Source organism: Balaenoptera borealis, assembly GCF_965194805.1.
Source record: "Balaenoptera borealis genome assembly, contig: HAP1_SCAFFOLD_1623, whole genome shotgun sequence".
NCBI classification, from domain to species: Eukaryota; Metazoa; Chordata; class Mammalia; order Artiodactyla; family Balaenopteridae; genus Balaenoptera; species Balaenoptera borealis.
Genome location: NW_028122612.1, coordinates 16,623 through 38,843, shown reverse-complemented (window position 1 = coordinate 38,843; position 22,221 = coordinate 16,623). Strand labels below are relative to the sequence as shown.

The window sequence follows — 22,221 nt, the reverse complement described above, 5'->3', positions numbered from 1 at the left end:
TTTACTAGGAGAAATAGAAAAAGTCTCTCGGGGACGCTGGCCTTAAGTCTCACAACCACCAGATAGGTATTTCAGAAAACAAGAGGTTCAGGACACATCTCTGAAAGGTCTGAGTTGCCTTATTCAGGTGTGACTGTAGTGGGGGAATAGGGAAATCTACCAGAGAAGTGGCTAGGGCTCAGAGTTATCCTAGGGGCAGCTGACGACAGGGGCAGAGCCAAGGGAACTGCTGGATCAGGAGGCCCACGAACAAAGCAGGGGCATAGCCGCCTGTCACTTCCCTGCCAGGAAGGAAGCCAGGTATATTACTATAACCAAGGCACACTGGGGTCTTTACTGTATGGAGAACTTGGCTCCTGCCCGCAATCCTACGGCTCGGCGTCACACACAGGAAGTAGGGCCTCTGGGCAACCAGAAATGGGAATGGGACTGAAGGAGATTCAGCCCACAAATATCCGACCACCAGCTTCCACCTCTGCAGTCTGCCACCCTGTGTCTGCTCAACGCATCACAGAAACAAGTTTTCAAGGTGAGTATACAGACGGCAGAGAAAAGTTGAACAATGAGGTCAGCATTCAAAAATGGGGTCAAATCGACAGCTGGGAAGGGGTGTAGAGACAGGTAGAATTTAGATCCTGAGCCTTTAATAACCACTACCTTCTCTCAGTGCTCTCTGTTTTTAGACTCTATATGAGAACACCTAGGGCTTCCCTGGTGGCGCCTGCCAATGCAGGGGACACGGGTTCGAGCCCTGGTCTGCGAAGATCCCACATGCCGTGCAGCAACTAAGCGCATGTGCCACAACGACGGAGCCTGCATTCTAGAGCCCGTGAGCCTCAACTACCGAAGCCCACGTGCCTACAGCCCATGCTCCGCAACAAGAGAAGCCACCGCGATGAGATGCCCGCACACCGCAACCGAGAGTAGCCCCCGCTAGCCGCCAACTAGAGAAAGCCCGTGCACAGCAATGAGAGACCCAGTGCAGCCAAAAACATAAATACGTAGAATAAATAAGTTCAAACAGTAAATAAATACATAAACATAAATTACAAAAAAAAAGAACACCTAATGCAGGTGGGAAGGTGGGAGGGCCACTGTAGAGGTCATCTATGCTACATGTACAAGAACCCCGAGAGCACACCAATCGGTACCACACTTTTCACTGCTGTAGCCGATCATTCCCCCTGTACTGCCACACTGTAGCACTCCCTTCCCTCATCTACTGCTATAGTCTCTTTGGAAGGTGTTTCCGAACTCTTGTTATCAGAGTGCCAGTTGAACTGTCCTCACTTCCTTCATTTATACCAGGATTGAAGACCTTGTGGTCCGAGATCCTGTCCAGAGAGCAAGCAGGCTAAGGCTCTGTCTTTGTTGATGTATTTCATCAGAAAGGGCTCTACCCCCTCTCCTAGTTCATGGTGTGAAGTGTTCTTGGCCTCTCGGGAAAGTGGGGAGAATGGAAAGGACCCTATATGAGAATGCTAGGCTCTGTAAAACATTTCAGGTTTTTAAAAATAAGACTCATTTTGTATTGGACTGACAACAGTCCTATGAAATACAAAGAAGGCCGAGAATCAGTGACAGGAAAGGATCACCAGTAAGAACTACAGCAGTCACCGCTTACCTCGTAGCATAGGGCACTGTCCGTGATCCTTAAGAAGAGTTAGTAGAAATGCCTTGCCCATCTTGCCCCTGAACCCCTTGAAAGGTACACGACTGCTGTGTTGGTGTTTAGGGGGAGCATCTCACTTACCAGGGACTGACTTCTCCCTTGATTCCTCTGTAGTGATGGAGACTTCCCCGCTGATGAAAAATTCCCTGGGATTGCAACCTCCAAGCCAGACAGCTTTCCTATGGAATGACAGAGAACTTGTCAAGGTGAAACACCAGTCTGCGGGAGAAAGGGAAGAAGAGAATGATGGAAATCGTTTCTGGGAAACTATTTTTACATTATGTGTTGTTTGTTCCCGGTAAATAAACTGAAATCTTCTTAACAGTACAACAAAATCTAAACCACTAAAGCCAACAATACAGGAGTATAACGTTCGACAAAAATTTCTTTGGCTGCGCAGCATGTGGGATCTTAGCTCCCCAACCAGGGATTGAACCCACGCCTGCTGCATTGGAAGCGCAGAGTCTTCACCACGGGACCACCGGGGAAGTCCCAGGACTATCACTTTTAAAGGAGAAGGTACAAACCCCTCGGTTCTATGAACTGGAGATTTTTAGTAAGAAGTCAATATATTTGTTGTTAGGCACATTTTATGTTAGGCTGTCTCCCTGCACAGGATGCAGGCGCCTTGAGAATGGAAGTCATATCCCTCTATAGTACGTCCCTCTTCTTTCTGCTTTGCAGTTTGCTGCTCCACTTGTTCAACCCCACCTAGTAATAACCTATACTTCCCTTGTTCCTGTTTTCCCATCTGGAAAACAGACAAAAGGCAACCAAACAACGCAAAGGTCTCAACAAATAAGGGATATCCAAAACCAGAGATGGCCAGAACTTCTGTACCCCTGATGAAATAGTCCTCATACAAAACCTGATAATCAAATTCCTTAATGCTAGGAATCACAGTGAAAAATAGTATCTGAACTGACTTCTGTCAGATGAGTGAGAACTAAGGTTAATTCAGTGTATCTGAAGCATAGAAAGTGAGGGCAAAAGTGGCACAAGATGGGGCTAGAGAAGCAGAGAGGATTCTAGACCACGCAGAGTCTTAAAGGCCAACAGTGTGTTTTCTATTCTCAAAACAATGCTTGTGAGCGATGTTTATGAGCAACGTTCCAACTTGCTTTGAAGGTTTCTTGTGTGAAGAGTGGATTGGAAGGAAACAAGATATATGGACACCAGTTAGGACCTAATCGCAACAGACAGGCAAGTTCAGTATTAGGAAGTTGAGGAAGAGCTGGCTGACAGATTCCAAAGAAATTCAGGAGATGAACTGAAGCGGGCTTAATGGGGTAGGAGATGGAGGAAAGGAAGGTCTTAGGGAATTCAAGGGTTTACTGCACACATGAGCAAAGTCTCAAAATTAATCATTTGAACGTACAGAGGCGGATCTCCCAAATGACACCGGTTAGGAAGCAACGGTACGCCCTTTAGAATTCCTAGAGACAACACAAATCAACTGTTTCGATGGAAAATTCGGCGGGACTCTTGATTTCCATGGGAATACAGAGAAAAGAGACACTGATCTGGCTTGCAGGTATATTTAGGAAGTTGTTAGCCGGACATCACCTACTAGTATCATGTAAGTAGGCCGTCCGAAGTAGGAAGCTTAGGGGAAAAACCTGGAGGAAAACTTAAAAGCTTAAGCCACACCTCTACACTACACCACCTTTCACAATTTCTTCTCAGATAAGCATCATCCCCATCAGTGAAGAAACTCGTTCGTACCTCATAATAGGAAAAACAGGCCTAAAGATTCAATGTGTGTCTTGGGAGGTCCCATCTATGCGATATCTTCCTGGGACCAGAAAAGGCCCCAGGAAGATCCATCTCTGCACCCCTGAAAGCTTACCACCAAGGAAAATGACTAGGTCCATAGATTTCCTCCCTCAAACCAGCTTACCTCACACATAGATCATTAGCAACTCCGCCCTTACTCACATTATCACAGTCACAAGAGTGGTTAGGGAGAAAAGCACTAACCAGGGGAACTAAAACAGAGGCAATCCAGGCCAAGCTGGGCTGGTGGCAGATATCTTGCTCCTTACGCTCGGGTGCATAATGCGACTCACCACAGTGCCTTTTTCACAGACCCTTTTGAACGTTTCTCCACAGAATCCAACAGCTCAAGTTAGTTCATGACGCTTCAAGGTCAACAATCGTCAAGAGAAAAACATGCAATATGTCTTACAATGTTGGATTCCTTACAAACAGGACAAGGAGATAACCATGTAGACAAAACCAGAGCATTTGAAAACATCTGTATTCTACAAACACACCAGTGAATGCTATAAATAAGGTACTATGACATAAAACAAAATGAAAACTAGATGTGAGACTCTTCTCTTCAGTGTACAGACTTCATGGCAGTTGCTGCACACTATCTAGCTACTTAGATCTTTAACTCTCTGTTCTGTTAATACCAAATGAGGCCCAAGTGTGTCAACCTGTTTCCCACAGAAACCAAAAAGTCTACATGCATCTCTTTTCTCCTGTGCCCTTTCACCTTACCTGCTCCCAATTCTCCACCAACGTCCTCCTCTTTCTCTAATTATTCTCCTCTTCATTTTGCTTGGCCTTGCCCCCAAGCATGCAAGACAGAGAGTCCTAGAGGTCCAAGATTCTAGAGTGGCTGTTTGCAAGGCGGAGGAGATTACAGTAACTGCCACACTGTATATACTTCTGTGCAAAGAAAAAGGGACAGTGTTCAGAATGTCTCTCACATATAACAAGAGCTGGAGATGGCAGGATACCTGTGTGGCCCAAGGAACTAGAGCTAGCAAATTATGGGCCAAACAATTGCAACCAAAGGCTGGAAGAGGAAAGGTCTGCAACCAGCTCTGTCTCCTAGCTCTCTGGTATTTGCTGCCAACGGGCAGAGTCTATTTCGTGAAGCATCAAGCACTGAAAAGAAGACTCCTGCTGCTGGAAGGTGACAGGAAGTAACGTCCAATGCAAGATCAAGGCTTGTCCTCGAAGCAATGCCCATAATGGAAGAAAAAAAAAAAAGAGAAAGCGGAAGAGAAATGTTAAGTCGCAAGTCCAACCTGGCCCCCAGCCTAGCCCAGCCCAAGGAAGGTAGGAGTCAAGGAGAAGAAACTAAAAGAGAAGAGCCTTGGACCACAACATTCTCCACAAGGTACACTCAACAAACTTCACCCTACTCTTGAACCAAGTTACAAAAAGAGCTTCTTAATCCCTACTTTGGCTCCTTAAAAGCTGCTATCAGTTCACTCATTAGACACATATGATTTCAGAACAACTGTAATAGTTCAAACTAGATGGCTCTTTCCTTCCTAAGGATTATTAATTAAAGAAGATCTATATAGCTCTAAGTATATGATACATAAAATAGAATACTCTGTAGAATATAAGTAACTCTTAGTTCAGTGTATTAATGAACGTCTGTAAGAAATGTGGCAATGATTTCCCTAATGGAAGAGCCTGGGGGAGGTAAATCTGTCTTCTAGGATTTCCTCCCCAGAGCTCAGAAACTCAGGTGTTGTTTTAGCTCTCCTACACTCTCTTCACCCAAGCCCGCCTTCCTGTTGGGGATCGGACCTCCCTATTGGCTCTCTCATACCTTTCAACTGCCTGCTTTGTGACATCACTCTCCTACCAAACCTACTACCACTTGGTAGAGTCTTGGGGTTTCCGTGGAGCTGTTTGGACCAGTAACCAGTGACCTCTGTACTGGACACGTGCGCCGTTCAGCTGCAGCCACTCGGACATCCTCTAGTGTTGTCTCCTCATCCCTGGTACCTGCAGTGGATGCTTCCTCTTCTCTGACCATGTCAGGTAAGAAAAGAAACGTTGGAAAGTTTTGCGTTCGATTTCTTTTGCCCCTAAATTGAGTAGGAGATTCAAAATAGCATGGAATAATGAGGGAAAGTATTGAACTACACGTCTGGAGACCTAATTTCAGTTTTGACTTTGACGTTTACTATCTGTGTGACTTTGGACAAATCACTGGCTGTCTCACAAAGCCTGTTGCTTTCCTTAACTGTTACGTTAGGATACCACGTTGGGTTGATCACTCTGATCCCCTTCTTTTCCAGTATTGAGCCTTAAAGGGTACCCATGTAGAAAACGAAATCAGACACTTCTCAAGAGTGTTTCAACAGAAACACAGAAAAGCCAGGGGACATAGAAAACTAGCAATATATACCAAGATGTTTCATCTCTAATGGTCTCCCTCCACTAGGATTTCGACTAGTTGAAAAGAGAGAATAGGGAGAGAGGATGGAGAGTACTGGGCTCTACAGGGAGGCACAGAGTCGAGCGTAAGGAAGTTTAGGATGGTTTTCATTAGCACAGGCCAACAGGCACCAAGAGATGGGAGAAAATGTAAGAATGAAGAGGGAAAGCATAGAGGAGCTCTCAAGAAAAACGGAGTTTGCAATGGAATGCTGATGGGAACCAAAGATTTTCAATTAAAGCAGAAACAGCACAGAGGGAAACCTGCTCAGAGCAGGGCAAAACCAAGTTGATGGTAGCAAACCCTTACATTAACAGACTAAGAAGGAAAGTAAGGCCAGAACAGGGGATCACCAGGAAAGGCAGCTTATCAGAAAAGTCATACTCCGTTTTCTTTCTTTTATTGCCTCTCTGAATACAGTTGGCCACTTGACAGTTTTGAATATAAACATTTTAGAAATACGTTTTAGAAATGATGCCTCCTATAAACAAGCAACCACAGTGGTTATCTAGGGGGCTGCTTTTCAGTGTTTTATTCTTTCTAATTTTTAAACTAGGTAGACATTTCACCAATTCAACATTTTAAGTGATATCTTCTAAATTGAATCAGAAGGACTATTTTCCTTGGTGTGATATGTAGGTTCTAAGGCAAGGCTGCTTTTCATTTTTACAGTTATTTCCTTCCTAACACAGAGAGCACATTGATCAACAGCCATCGTTCGCTTGTAGATCTTAGCTACCGAAGAAGAAGAAGAAGAAGAAGAAGAAGAAAAAGTCAAGCCCCACATCTCTAATTCCCCCCACTTAGGGAATTCCCTGGCGGTCCAGTGCTTAGGACTCGGTGCTTTCACGGCCAGGGCCACGCGGCGCGGCCAAAGAAACAAAACAAACAAACATCCACATTTATCGAAAACCATATTGTGGAGTCCTGTGGATTTTCTTACATTTGAAAATCTTTTTTAATTGGATTCTAGGCATGATGGTTTTTTGAGGTTTTGGGATGCCATCTTCTTGGATGCTGAAGATGATTCTAATCTAAGTTCTAGGATAAATCCAAAAACCTTCCTGATACATTTTAAGCTTCCTTTCTGCTTATTATATAAGCTATATTCATTGAAATATATATTTCTCCTAGGCTTAATACCTCTTACTTGCTGGGTAAAAATATGAAGGAGCACAATAATGAAACTCTTTTACACTTATTATTTTGCTGTCTGCTTCGTACCGGTTTTCATTGAAATACTTGTCTATATGTGTTGTGGCTACCTATACATGCACATTTATTGCATTCTGTTGCTTGTTATGCATTTTTTACTGACATACCTTCTCTGTCTGTATGCATTGGCTAGGAATTCATTCACCTCTATCACCTCCATCGTGTCTTCTGGTTAATAGTATTCACTAAAATAGAGTGGGCAAAATTCACTTTCATAATATTGCATGGATAGTACAGAATGCCATTTGTTAGTAAATTCATTAGGCTTCGATACTTGCCACATACCCCAGTTTTCATTAATATCTATGGATTTCTTTTTCGTTAACGTAATATGCTTGTCATGATTTTTCTTTGTCTTTCTAGAACTTATTGTATCTTCCTCCATATAAATCATACGCAATAGATCAGCTTATTCATCTATTAATTATTACTGCTATTATTATTGGTGGTGGTGTTATAACCACTTTACAGGTGAGGAATCTGAAGTAATCAGATAACTCTTCCCTTTCCAAAAGCACTTAAGAAATCCACTTTCGGGTAATCATTTTGAGGTAGGATGAGAAACCAGGCTTGAAGAGGGCAAAAATGACTCTTTCAATTCACCAGTTGGACTGAGCTGTACGTCACCTCTAGGTAATAGCGTGGGAACTGCACAAGCAAAGGGAGACACTGAAGACGACCATGGTAATAGCCGTACTGTTTTCTAATGGACAAAAAAAATGCCTATATTATAAGTTCTATTTCTCCTGCTTTCTGGCAGTATCATGCTCAGAGTGGAGTCCTGGCAAGGAAGTCAGGATACTTAGGTTCTGAAACCTGGTAATGATACTAACATAATGAGAGAACTTGAACAAGTCAACCCGACCTCTCTGAGCCTCAGTTTCCTTACTCACGAAATGAGACTGAGAACATCGAAGTTCTCTAAGGGCCTCCTAGTTCTAAAATGCTTCCAGTCTAGGAAATAGCATAGAAGTCAATACGAGTGCAGGCTGAAGGGAAAGACAGGGCAGGGAGAAGGTTGCTTCCAGCCTAGAGAACAATCTCTGAACCACACCACTTGGCTCTTCTGCCCGTCTGTGCCCAAGATGGGAGCACAGGCAGTGAATAGAGAAGAGTGGAAAACTGCTCAGTCCTTACAGCCATCATTAACTGTCTGATTTTGGGTTTCTCAGGAAGTAGTGATAGTAGAGGTGTCCTGATAGCAAGAACCTTCAGATGATGCCGTTCCTCAAACGTAGTGAGAATTTCTCAACCTCCCTGAGTTTTTCATGACCCTCTTGTTCTTACAGAAAATTTCCAACATCCATCTCTACTTGGAACTCTAAATTCTCTGCAGCATTCTCCTCCTGTGGTGAGCAATGCAACTTCCCTAACACGAAGTGTCTGCAACTTCTCCAGAGTCTCTGCCCCTGCCGTCAGTTCGGCATCGGCTACCGGTACCCCTTTCCAGACACTCATGGGTAGTGCCTACCTTTACCAACATTCTAGCACGACTATGTTATCTGGAGTTACTGACCACAGCCAGATCTCCACTTCAGCTGCTTCCTATCCAGGTGTTCTTGAGTGGGACATCACAGCAAGCACTGAAAAGAATTCTTCTTCACTCGGAGACTTTACTCTGGCACTCACTGACCGCCACACAGCTGCCTCCTCCATGTTTCTGGCAGCCCAGTATGATAAAACTTCAGACGCCAAGAACATGGTCCCTCTACATCCATCGCTTTCTGCCAGCCTTGCTCAGGGAACACCATCTCAGATTCCAAATCAGGGGCAGAGCCGCCTGTCACTTCCCTGCCAGGACGGAAGCCAGGTATATTACTATAACCAAGGCACACTGGGGTCTTTACTGTATGGAGAACTTGGCTCCTGCCCGCAATCCTACGGCTCGGCGTCATACACAGGAAGTCGGGCCTCTGGGCAACCAGAAATGGGAATGGGACTGAAGGAGATTCAGCCCACAAATATCCGACCACCAGCTTCCACCTCTGCAGTCTGCCACCCTGTGTCTGCTCAACGCATCACAGAAACAAGTTTTCAAGGTGAGTATAACAAACGCCAGAGAAAGTTGAAGAATGAGGTCGGCATTCAAAAATGGGGTCAAATCGACAGCTGGGAAGGGGTGTAGAGGCAGGTAGAATTTAGATCCTGAGCCTTTAATAACCACTACCTTCGCTCAGTGCCCTCTGTTTTTAGACTCTCTATGAGAACACCTAGGGCTTCCCTGGTGGCGCCGTGGTTAAGAATCCGCCTGCCAATGCAATGCGGGGGACACGGGTTCGAGCCCTGGTCTGCGAAGATCCCACATGCCGTGCAGCAACTAAGCGCATGTGCCACAACGACGGAGCCTGCATTCTAGAGCCCGTGAGCCTCAACTACCGAAGCCCGCGTGCCTACAGCCCATGCTCCGCAACAAGAGAAGCCACCGCGATGAGAAGCCCGCACACCGCAACCGAGAGTAGCCCCCGCTAGCCGCCAACTAGAGAAAGCCCGTGCACAGCAATGAGAGACCCAGTGCAGCCAAAAAAATAAATACGTAGAATAAATAAGTTCAAACAGTAAATAAATACATAAACATAAATTACAAAAAAAAGAACACCTAATGCAGGTGGGAAGGTGGGAGGGCCACTGTAGAGGTCATCTATGCTACATGTACAAGAACGCCGAGAGCACACCAATCGGTACCACACTTTTCACTGCTGTAGCCGATCGTTCCCCCTGTACTGCCACACTGTAGCACTCCCTTCCCTCATCTACTGCTATAGTCTCTTCGGAAGGTGTTTCAGAACTCTTGTTATGTGAGTGCCAGTTGAACTGTCCTCACTTCCTTCATTTATACCAGGATTGAAGACCTTGTGGTCCGAGATCCTGTCCAGAGAGCAAGCAGGCTAAGACTCTGTCTTTGTTGATGTGTTTCATCAGCAAGGGCTCTACCCCCTCTCCTAGTTCATGGTGTGACGTGTTCTTGGCCTCTCGGGAAAGTGGGGAGAATGGAAAGGACCCTATATGAGAATGCTAGGCTTTGTAAAACATTTCAGGTTTTTAAAAATAAGACTCATTTTGTATTGGACTTATAACAGTCCTATGAAATACAAAGCGAGCCGAGAATCAGCGACAGGAAAGGCTCACCAGTAAGAATTACAACAGTCACCGCTTACCTCGTAGCATAGGGCACTGTCCGTGATCCTTAAGAAGAGTTAGTAGAAATGCCTTGCCCATCTTGCCCCTGAACCCCTTGAAAGGTACATGACTGCTGTGTTGGTGTTTAGGGGGAGCATCTCACTTACCAGGGACTGACTTCTCCCTTGATCCCTTTGTAGGGATGGAGACCTCCCCCCTGGTGATGAAAAATTCCCTGGGATTGCAACCTCCAAGCCAGACGTTTTGTGTGACACAAAGTCAAGAACTCCCCAAGTCCTGCAGTAGCAGAAACAGCCACATACTTGAGAGTAACCCACCATCTGAACTTGGGGACATTTCAGTGACAGCTCCAGTCCAGAGTGCCAGGCGTCTCCTGGCCCTGCCTCCAGCTCCAAGCCAGGGACAAATAGAGAGTAAGCACGTGGATGATATCAAAACCAAGCTTTCAAAGCCTCTGGATGCCTACCAGATCCCAACAGAGAACCAAGATCCTCCACTACTCCCTTTAGGAATCCCTGATATTCACCAGCCGCTGGCCTGCACCGATCCCCTCAGCCAAGAGGAGCAGCCTGGTTCTGAAAATGCTGATCTGGGAGAGAACAGCCGGAGTCGTCAGGACCTAGGGACACTTGAAAATGGGATTGAACCTAGCAGTGGTCTTGCAGACATTACTACACTGGCGGAGGATATTCACCTTCCCCAGCTCTTTAATCCTTTGAAAGATCTTGATCAATCCCAAGGTCCCAACGTGATCAAAGCTAAAGACACCAGAGCCATTAAGGTGAATCAGGTGCAGGAAAAGCCAAGTGTCATAAAGGTTCCCTCTGATCAACCCAGGAAGAACAAACAGAAAGCCTCTGAGCCTATCAGTGGCGCTCCCAAGGCCAAAATCCAGCCAAAGAATCCAGAGTGCCCGTTAGGGGGAGAAGTGGTTACATGCCACGCTGCAGTCAGTGACAGGGCTCCTGTGAACACGGCCAAGCACTCTCAAGGCAAACCTCAGAAAGCTGCATCCAGAAAGATCAGCAAAACTAAGAGCCACGGGCAGGAAAAGACCAAAAGGACCAGAGGGAGAAACAAGGCTGAGGAGAACAAGCAGTCAGGGAACAAAGTCAAGGCAGAAGAGAAGCCAGCAATCCCCCACACGAAGCGAAAGGAACACCAAACTGAGCTTCTCCAACAGAGCTTTCAAAAGCCTCGAACCTCCCTTGGCGTGCGCATGCTGGAGTCTGTGAAGGTTCTTCATGCGCTGGGGAAGAAGAATGAGACGAAAACTGGGCTCTCTTCCTGTCGGCTCTTGGGAAAGTCAAGCAACCCCAAAGACCCCCAGCCACCCCCAGCTATCCAGCCATGGCGGCATACCCCACGTGAGGGGAAGGGTCCTGAGAAAACGCAAGTCCAAGCCCAGAAACCAGACAGCAGTGCTGAAACAGAGTGTCCGTCTCCAGCCCAGTATGAGCGGCCTCCTCCTGGGAAGGTCAAGTTGATACCTCTGCCTTTTTCTGCCTGGGACAAGCCTCAAGCTCGACCCGCTCCTCGGAGGCCACAGTCTCTGGCCTCACATCGGCCTGCTGGGGCTTACCGTGCCCAGCCTGGTTCTACTGACTCAGCTCAACCTGCTGCAGCCAATTCATCCCAGCCAGCTCCTGCCTCTTTGCCAGGCCCCGCCAAACCAGCTCAGCCAACTGTGACCAACCCAACCCAACCGGCTTGGACCAACCATACCCAGCCTCGTGTCCCTCAGTCTGCTGCTCCTAGGCCTGCACCCTCCAAAACTTCATCTGGCGCTCCTCTCCAGCGGGGGAGCCTGTTCCCCCTGCTGTGAATAAGCGCCAGTCCCCACCCAAGCTCCAAACCCAATTTCTACTCCAAGACTTCAGCAAGCAACGAGTTCCATGGAGGGAACCCAACGTGCCTGAGCCAGTCATGTCAAAGCCCATCGAACAAGAGCAGAGGCCAGAGCGAGAGGCCATGAAGAGGCGGGCTCAACAACAACGGGAGAATGCTGCCAGATACACCTCTTCGGGCAAGCTGCAATTTTTCACCGAGAGGGAAAACGAAATGGAAATTGCCGACTACTACGGATACGTCAAGTGAGAGCTGCTAGGATTCTTGGTGCCACCTTGGCTACCAGCTGTTCTTCCATACACAGGTAAGACAGGTATAGAACTGAATAAGTAAATGGAATACAATTAATAGACGAGTAACAAACCTTTCGAATTTTCAGATGCTGCTAACTGGGGCGTGAGAAAGGAAGGACTGAAAGTTGGATGGGAGAATGAAGGAAAGGGGTAAAAACTGAGCAAAGAGGAAGGAACTTGGCCCAGGGCTAGGAAGGCCAAAAGAGACGTATGGATTTAGGAAAGGAAGCAGGAGCGAGGATGAAATGGCAGAAGTAAAAAGCAGGGTCAGAGGTCTGGGTTGAAAGAACACAATTGGAGTAGAGTTGAAGGTGACAGAAGATGAGTCTAGGTTTACTAGGAGAAATAGAAAAAGTCTCTCGGGGACGCTGGCCTTAAGTCTCACAACCACCAGATAGGTATTTCAGAAAACAAGAGGTTCAGGACACATCTCTGAAAGGTCTGAGTTGCCTTATTCAGGTGTGACTGTAGTGGGGGAATAGGGAAATCTACCAGAGAAGTGGCTAGGGCTCAGAGTTATCCTAGGGGCAGCTGACGACAGGGGCAGAGCCAAGGGAACTGCTGGATCAGGAGGCCCACGAACAAAGCAGGGGCATAGCCGCCTGTCACTTCCCTGCCAGGAAGGAAGCCAGGTATATTACTATAACCAAGGCACACTGGGGTCTTTACTGTATGGAGAACTTGGCTCCTGCCCGCAATCCTACGGCTCGGCGTCACACACAGGAAGTAGGGCCTCTGGGCAACCAGAAATGGGAATGGGACTGAAGGAGATTCAGCCCACAAATATCCGACCACCAGCTTCCACCTCTGCAATCTGCCACCCTGTGTCTGCTCAACGCATCACAGAAACAAGTTTTCAAGGTGAGTATACAGACGGCAGAGAAAAGTTGAACAATGAGGTCAGCATTCAAAAATGGGGTCAAATCGACAGCTGGGAAGGGGTGTAGAGACAGGTAGAATTTAGATCCTGAGCCTTTAATAACCACTACCTTCTCTCAGTGCTCTCTGTTTTTAGACTCTATATGAGAACACCTAGGGCTTCCCTGGTGGCGCCTGCCAATGCAGGGGACACGGGTTCGAGCCCTGGTCTGCGAAGATCCCACATGCCGTGCAGCAACTAAGCGCATGTGCCACAACGACGGAGCCTGCATTCTAGAGCCCGTGAGCCTCAACTACCGAAGCCCACGTGCCTACAGCCCATGCTCCGCAACAAGAGAAGCCACCGCGATGAGATGCCCGCACACCGCAACCGAGAGTAGCCCCCGCTAGCCGCCAACTAGAGAAAGCCCGTGCACAGCAATGAGAGACCCAGTGCAGCCAAAAAAATAAATACGTAGAATAAATAAGTTCAAACAGTAAATAAATACATAAACATAAATTACAAAAAAAAACAACACCTAATGCAGGTGGGAAGGTGGGAGGGCCACTGTAGAGGTCATCTATGCTACATGTACAAGAACCCCGAGAGCACACCAATCGGTACCACACTTTTCACTGCTGTAGCCGATCATTCCCCCTGTACTGCCACACTGTAGCACTCCCTTCCCTCATCTACTGCTATAGTCTCTTTGGAAGGTGTTTCCGAACTCTTGTTATCAGAGTGCCAGTTGAACTGTCCTCACTTCCTTCATTTATACCAGGATTGAAGACCTTGTGGTCCGAGATCCTGTCCAGAGAGCAAGCAGGCTAAGGCTCTGTCTTTGTTGATGTATTTCATCAGAAAGGGCTCTACCCCCTCTCCTAGTTCATGGTGTGAAGTGTTCTTGGCCTCTCGGGAAAGTGGGGAGAATGGAAAGGACCCTATATGAGAATGCTAGGCTCTGTAAAACATTTCAGGTTTTTAAAAATAAGACTCATTTTGTATTGGACTGACAACAGTCCTATGAAATACAAAGAAAGCCGAGAATCAGTGACAGGAAAGGATCACCAGTAAGAACTACAGCAGTCACCGCTTACCTCGTAGCATAGGGCACTGTCCGTGATCCTTAAGAAGAGTTAGTAGAAATGCCTTGCCCATCTTGCCCCTGAACCCCTTGAAAGGTACACGACTGCTGTGTTGGTGTTTAGGGGGAGCATCTCACTTACCAGGGACTGACTTCTCCCTTGATTCCTCTGTAGTGATGGAGACTTCCCCGCTGATGAAAAATTCCCTGGGATTGCAACCTCCAAGCCAGACAGCTTTCCTATGGAATGACAGAGAACTTGTCAAGGTGAAACACCAGTCTGCGGGAGAAAGGGAGGAAGAGAATGATGGAAATCGTTTCTGGGAAACTATTTTTACATTATGTGTTGTTTGTTCCCGGTAAATAAACTGAAATCTTCTTAACAGTACAACAAAATCTAAACCACTAAAGCCAACAATACAGGAGTATAACGTTCGACAAAAATTTCTTTGGCTGCGCAGCATGTGGGATCTTAGCTCCCCAACCAGGGATTGAACCCACGCCTGCTGCATTGGAAGCGCAGAGTCTTCACCACGGGACCACCGGGGAAGTCCCAGGACTATCACTTTTAAAGGAGAAGGTACAAACCCCTCGGTTCTATGAACTGGAGATTTTTAGTAAGAAGTCAATATATTTGTTGTTAGGCACATTTTATGTTAGGCTGTCTCCCTGCACAGGATGCAGGCGCCTTGAGAATGGAAGTCATATCCCTCTATAGTACGTCCCTCTTCTTTCTGCTTTGCAGTTTGCTGCTCCACTTGTTCAACCCCACCTAGTAATAACCTATACTTCCCTTGTTCCTGTTTTCCCATCTGGAAAACAGACAAAAGGCAACCAAACAACGCAAAGGTCTCAACAAATAAGGGATATCCAAAACCAGAGATGGCCAGAACTTCTGTACCCCTGATGAAATAGTCCTCATACAAAACCTGATAATCAAATTCCTTAATGCTAGGAATCACAGTGAAAAATAGTATCTGAACTGACTTCTGTCAGATGAGTGAGAACTAAGGTTAATTCAGTGTATCTGAAGCATAGAAAGTGAGGGCAAAAGTGGCACAAGATGGGGCTAGAGAAGCAGAGAGGATTCTAGACCACGCAGAGTCTTAAAGGCCAACAGTGTGTTTTCTATTCTCAAAACAATGCTTGTGAGCGATGTTTATGAGCAACGTTCCAACTTGCTTTGAAGGTTTCTTGTGTGAAGAGTGGATTGGAAGGAAACAAGATATATGGACACCAGTTAGGACCTAATCGCAACAGACAGGCAAGTTCAGTATTAGGAAGTTGAGGAAGAGCTGGCTGACAGATTCCAAAGAAATTCAGGAGATGAACTGAAGCGGGCTTAATGGGGTAGGAGATGGAGGAAAGGAAGGTCTTAGGGAATTCAAGGGTTTACTGCACACATGAGCAAAGTCTCAAAATTAATCATTTGAACGTACAGAGGCGGATCTCCCAAATGACACCGGTTAGGAAGCAACGGTACGCCCTTTAGAATTCCTAGAGACAACACAAATCAACTGTTTCGATGGAAAATTCGGCGGGACTCTTGATTTCCATGGGAATACAGAGAAAAGAGACACTGATCTGGCTTGCAGGTATATTTAGGAAGTTGTTAGCCGGACATCACCTACTAGTATCATGTAAGTAGGCCGTCCGAAGTAGGAAGCTTAGGGGAAAAACCTGGAGGAAAACTTAAAAGCTTAAGCCACACCTCTACACTACACCACCTTTCACAATTTCTTCTCAGATAAGCATCATCCCCATCAGTGAAGAAACTCGTTCGTACCTCATAATAGGAAAAACAGGCCTAAAGATTCAATGTGTGTCTTGGGAGGTCCCATCTATGCGATATCTTCCTGGGACCAGAAAAGGCCCCAGGAAGATCCATCTCTGCACCCCTGAAAGCTTACCACCAAGGAAAATGACTAGGTCCATAGATTTCCTCCCTCAAACCAGCTTACCTCACACATAGATCATTAGCAACTCCGCCCTTACTCACATTATCACAGTCACAAGAGTGGTTAGGGAGAAAAGCACTAACCAGGGGAACTAAAACAGAGGCAATCCAGGCCAAGCTGGGCTGGTGGCAGATATCTGCTCCTTACGCTCGGGTGCATAATGCGACTCACCACAGTGCCTTTTTCACAGACCCTTTTGAACGTTTCTCCACAGAATCCAACAGCTCAAGTTAGTTCATGACGCTTCAAGGTCAACAATCGTCAAGAGAAAAACATGCAATATGTCTTACAATGTTGGATTCCTTACAAACAGGACAAGGAGATAACCATGTAGACAAAACCAGAGCATTTGAAAACATCTGTATTCTACAAACACACCAGTGAATGCTATAAATAAGGTACTATGACATAAAACAAAATGAAAACTAGATGTGAGACTCTTCTCTTCAGTGTACAGACTTCATGGCAGTTGCTGCACACTATCTAGCTACTTAGATCTTTAACTCTCTGTTCTGTTAATACCAAATGAGGCCCAAGTGTGTCAACCTGTTTCCCACAGAAACCAAAAAGTCTACATGCATCTCTTTTCTCCTGTGCCCTTTCACCTTACCTGCTCCCAATTCTCCACCAACGTCCTCCTCTTTCTCTAATTATTCTCCTCTTCATTTTGCTTGGCCTTGCCCCCAAGCATGCAAGACAGAGAGTCCTAGAGGTCCAAGATTCTAGAGTGGCTGTTTGCAAGGCGGAGGAGATTACAGTAACTGCCACACTGTATATACTTCTGTGCAAAGAAAAAGGGACAGTGTTCAGAATGTCTCTCACATATAACAAGAGCTGGAGATGGCAGGATACCTGTGTGGCCCAAGGAACTAGAGCTAGCAAATTATGGGCCAAACAATTGCAACCAAAGGCTGGAAGAGGAAAGGTCTGCAACCAGCTCTGTCTCCTAGCTCTCTGGTATTTGCTGCCAACGGGCAGAGTCTATTTCGTGAAGCATCAAGCACTGAAAAGAAGACTCCTGCTGCTGGAAGTTGACAGGAAGTAACGTCCAATGCAAGATCAAGGCTTGTCCTCGAAGCAATGCCCATAATGGAAGAAAAAAAAAAAAGAGAAAGCGGAAGAGAAATGTTAAGTCGCAAGTCCAACCTGGCCCCCAGCCTAGCCCAGCCCAAGGAAGGTAGGAGTCAAGGAGAAGAAACTAAAAGAGAAGAGCCTTGGACCACAACATTCTCCACAAGGTACACTCAACAAACTTCACCCTACTCTTGAACCAAGTTACAAAGAGAGCTTCTTAATCCCTACTTTGGCTCCTTAAAAGCTGCTATCAGTTCACTCATTAGACACATATGATTTCAGAACAACTGTAATAGTTCAAACTAGATGGCTCTTTCCTTCCTAAGGATTATTAATTAAAGAAGATCTATATAGCTCTAAGTATATGATACATAAAATAGAATACTCTGTAGAATATAAGTAACTCTTAGTTCAGTGTATTAATGAACGTCTGTAAGAAATGTGGCAATGATTTCCCTAATGGAAGAGCCTGGGGGAGGTAAATCTGTCTTCTAGGATTTCCTCCCCAGAGCTCAGAAACTCAGGTGTTGTTTTAGCTCTCCTACACTCTCTTCACCCAAGCCCGCCTTCCTGTTGGGGATCGGACCTCCCTATTGGCTCTCTCATACCTTTCAACTGCCTGCTTTGTGACATCACTCTCCTACCAAACCTACTACCACTTGGTAGAGCCTTGGGGTTTCCGTGGAGCTGTTTGGACCAGTAACCAGTGACCTCTGTACTGGACACGTGCGCCGTTCAGCTGCAGCCACTCAGACATCCTCTAGTGTTGTCTCCTCATCCCTTGTACCTGCAGTGGATGCTTCCTCTTCTCTGACCATGTCAGGTAAGAAAAGAAACGTTGGAAAGTTTTGCGTTCGATTTCTTTTGCCCCTAAATTGAGTAGGAGATTCAAAATAGCATGGAATAATGAGGGAAAGTATTGAACTACAAGTCTGGAGACCTAATTTCACTTTTGACTTTGACGTTTACTATCTGTGTGACTTTGGACAAATCACTGGCTGTCTCACAAAGCCTGTTGCTTTCCTTAACTGTTACGTTAGGATACCACGTTGGGTTGATCACTCTGATCCCCTTCTTTTCCAGTATTGAGCCTTAAAGGGTACCCATGTAGAAAACGAAATCAGACACTTCTCAAGAGTGTTTCAACAGAAACACAGAAAAGCCAGGGGACATAGAAAACTAGCAATATATACCAAGATGTTTCATCTCTAATGGTCTCCCTCCACTAGGATTTCGACTAGTTGAAAAGAGAGAATAGGGAGAGAGGATGGAGAGTACTGGGCTCTACAGGGAGGCACAGAGTCGAGCGTAAGGAAGTTTAGGATGGTTTTCATTAGCACAGGCCAACAGGCACCAAGAGATGGGAGAAAATGTAAGAATGAAGAGGGAAAGCATAGAGGAGCTCTCAAGAAAAACGGAGTTTGCAATGGAATGCTGATGGGAACCAAAGATTTTCAATTAAAGCAGAAACAGCACAGAGGGAAACCTGCTCAGAGCAGGGCAAAACCAAGTTGATGGTAGCAAACCCTTACATTAATAGACTAAGAAGGAAAGTAAGGCCAGAACAGGGGATCACCAGGAAAGGCAGCTTATCAGAAAAGTCATACTCCGTTTTCTTTCTTTTATTGCCTCTCTGAATACAGTTGGCCACTTGACAGTTTTGAATATAAACATTTTAGAAATACGTTTTAGAAATGATGCCTCCTATAAACAAGCAACCACAGTGGTTATCTAGGGGGCTGCTTTTCAGTGTTTTATTCTTTCTAATTTTTAAACTAGGTAGACATTTCACCAATTCAACATTTTAAGTGATATCTTCTAAATTGAATCAGAAGGACTATTTTCCTTGGTGTGATATGTAGGTTCTAAGGCAAGGCTGCTTTTCATTTTTACAGTTATTTCCTTCCTAACACAGAGAGCACATTGATCAACAGCCATCGTTCGCTTGTAGAGCTTAGCTACCGAAGAAGAAGAAGAAGAAGAAAAAGTCAAGCCCCACATCTCTAATTCCCCCCACTTAGGGAATTCCCTGGCGGTCCAGTGCTTAGGACTCGGTGCTTTCACGGCCAGGGCCACGCGGCGCGGCCAAAGAAACAAAACAAACAAACATCCACGTTTATCGAAAACCATATTGTGGAGTCCTGTGGATTTTCTTACATTTGAAAATCTTTTTTAATTGGATTCTAGGCATGATGGTTTTTTGAGGTTTTGGGATGCCATCTTCTTGGATGCTGAAGATGATTCTAATCTAAGTTCTAGGATAAATCCAAAAACCTTCCTGATACATTTTAAGCTTCCTTTCTGCTTATTATATAAGCTATATTCATTGAAATATATATTTCTCCTAGGCTTAATACCTCTTACTTGCTGGGTAAAAATATGAAGGAGCACAATAATGAAACTCTTTTACACTTATTATTTTGCTGTCTGCTTCGTACCGGTTTTCATTGAAATACTTGTCTATATGTGTTGTGGCTACCTATACATGCACATTTATTGCATTCTGTTGCTTGTTATGCATTTTTTACTGACATACCTTCTCTGTCTGTATGCATTGGCTAGGAATTCATTCACCTCTATCACCTCCATCGTGTCTTCTGGTTAATAGTATTCACTAAACTAGAGTGGGCAAAATTCACTTTCATAATATTGCATGGATGGTACAGAATGCCATTTGTTAGTAAATTCATTAGGCTTCGATACTTGCCACATACCCCAGTTTTCATTAATATCTATGGATTTCTTTTTCGTTAACGTAATATGCTTGTCATGATTTTTCTTTGTCTTTCTAGAACTTATTGTATCTTCCTCCATATAAATCATACGCAACAGATCAGCTTATTCATCTATTAATTATTACTGCTATTATTATTGGTGGTGGTGTTATAACCACTTTACAGGTGAGGAATCTGAAGTAATCAGATAACTTTTCCCTTTCCAAAAGCACTTAAGAAATCCACTTTCGGGTAATCATTTTGAGGTAGGATGAGAAACCGGGCTTGAAGAGGGCAAAAATGACTCTTTCAATTCACCAGTTGGACTGAGCTGTACGTCACCTCTAGGTAATAGCGTGGGAACTGCACAAGCAAAGGGAGACACTGAAGACGACCATGGTAATAGCCGTACTGTTTTCTAATGGACAAAAAAAATGCCTATATTATAAGTTCTATTTCTCCTGCTTTCTGGCAGTATCATGCTCAGAGTGGAGTCCTGGCAAGGAAGTCAGGATACTTAGGTTCTGAAACCTGGTAATGATACTAACATAATGAGAGAACTTGAACAAGTCAACCTGACCTCTCTGAGCCTCAGTTTCCTTACTCACGAAATGAGACTGAGAACATCGAAGTTCTCTAAGGGCCTCCTAGTTCTAAAATGCTTCCAGTCTAGGAAATAGCATAGAAGTCAATACGAGTGCAGGCTGAAGGGAAAGACAGGGCAGGGAGAAGGTTGCTTCCAGCCTAGAGAACAATCTCTGAACCATACCACTTGGCTCTTCTGCCCGTCTGTGCCCAAGATGGGAGCACAGGCAGTTAATAGAGAAGAGTGGAAAACTGCTCAGTCCTTACAGCCATCATTAACTGTCTGATTTTGGGTTTCTCAGGAAGTAGTGATAGTAGAGGTGTCCTGATAGCAAGAACCTTCAGATGATGCCGTTCCTCAAACGTAGTGAGAATTTCTCAACCTCCCTGAGTTTTTCATGACCCTCTTGTTCTTACAGAAAATTTCCAACATCCATCTCTACTTGGAACTCTAGATTCTCTGCAGCATTCTCCTCCTGTGGTGAGCAATGCAACTTCCCTAACACGAAGTGTCTGCAACTTCTCCAGAGTCTCTGCCCCTGCCGTCAGTTCGGCATCGGCTACTGGTACCCCTTTCCAGACACTCATGGGTAGTGCCTACCTTTACCAACATTCTAGCACGACTATGTTATCTGGAGTTACTGACCACAGCCAGATCTCCACTTCAGCTGCTTCCTATCCAGGTGTTCTTGAGTGGGACATCACAGCAAGCACTGAAAAGAATTCTTCTTCACTCGGAGACTTTACTCTGGCACTCACTGACCGCCACACAGCTGCCTCCTCCATGTCTCTGGCAGCCCAGTATGATAAAACTTCAGACGCCAAGAACATGGTCCCTCTACATCCATCGCTTTCTGCCAGCCTTGCTCAGGGAACACCATCTCAGATTCCAAATCAGGGGCAGAGCCGCCTGCCACTTCCCTGCCAGGAAGGGAGCCAGGTATATTACTATAACCAAGGCACACTGGGGTCTTTACTGTATGGAGAACTTGGCTCCTGCCCGCAATCCTACGGCTCGGCGTCATACACAGGAAGTCGGGCCTCTGGGCAACCAGAAATGGGAATGGGACTGAAGGAGATTCAGCCCACAAATATCCGACCACCAGCTTCCACCTCTGCAGTCTGCCACCCTGTGTCTGCTCAACGCATCACAGAAACAAGTTTTCAAGGTGAGTATAACAAACGCCAGAGAAAGTTGAAGAATGAGGTCGGCATTCAAAAATGGGGTCAAATCGACAGCTGGGAAGGGGTGTAGAGGCCGGTAGAATTTAGATCCTGAGCCTTTAATAACCACTACCTTCTCTCAGTGCTCTCTGTTTTTAGACTCTATATGAGAACACCTAGGGCTTCCCTGGTGGCGCCTGCCAATGCAGGGGACACGGGTTCGAGCCCTGGTCTGCGAAGATCCCACATGCCGTGCAGCAACTAAGCGCATGTGCCACAACGACGGAGCCTGCATTCTAGAGCCCGTGAGCCTCAACTACCGAAGCCCACGTGCCTACAGCCCATGCTCCGCAACAAGAGAAGCCACCGCGATGAGATGCCCGCACACCGCAACCGAGAGTAGCCCCCGCTAGCCGCCAACT

General features: G+C 45.8%; 1 protein-coding gene across 1 annotated transcript in view; it reads right to left on the bottom strand.

The window, feature by feature from the left end:
- LOC309622144 (uncharacterized protein) overlaps positions 1-22,221 on the bottom strand; it is a gene marked incomplete at its 5' end in the record, with an annotated part of 67,081 nt that overhangs the window by 28,403 nt on the left and 16,457 nt on the right. Inside the window, 2 exons of the mRNA XM_082409292.1 lie at positions 1,754-1,891; positions 14,447-14,584. Coding sequence (XP_082265418.1) covers positions 1,754-1,891; positions 14,447-14,584 — 276 coding nt within the window. The remainder of the gene's footprint in view (positions 1-1,753; positions 1,892-14,446; positions 14,585-22,221) is intronic.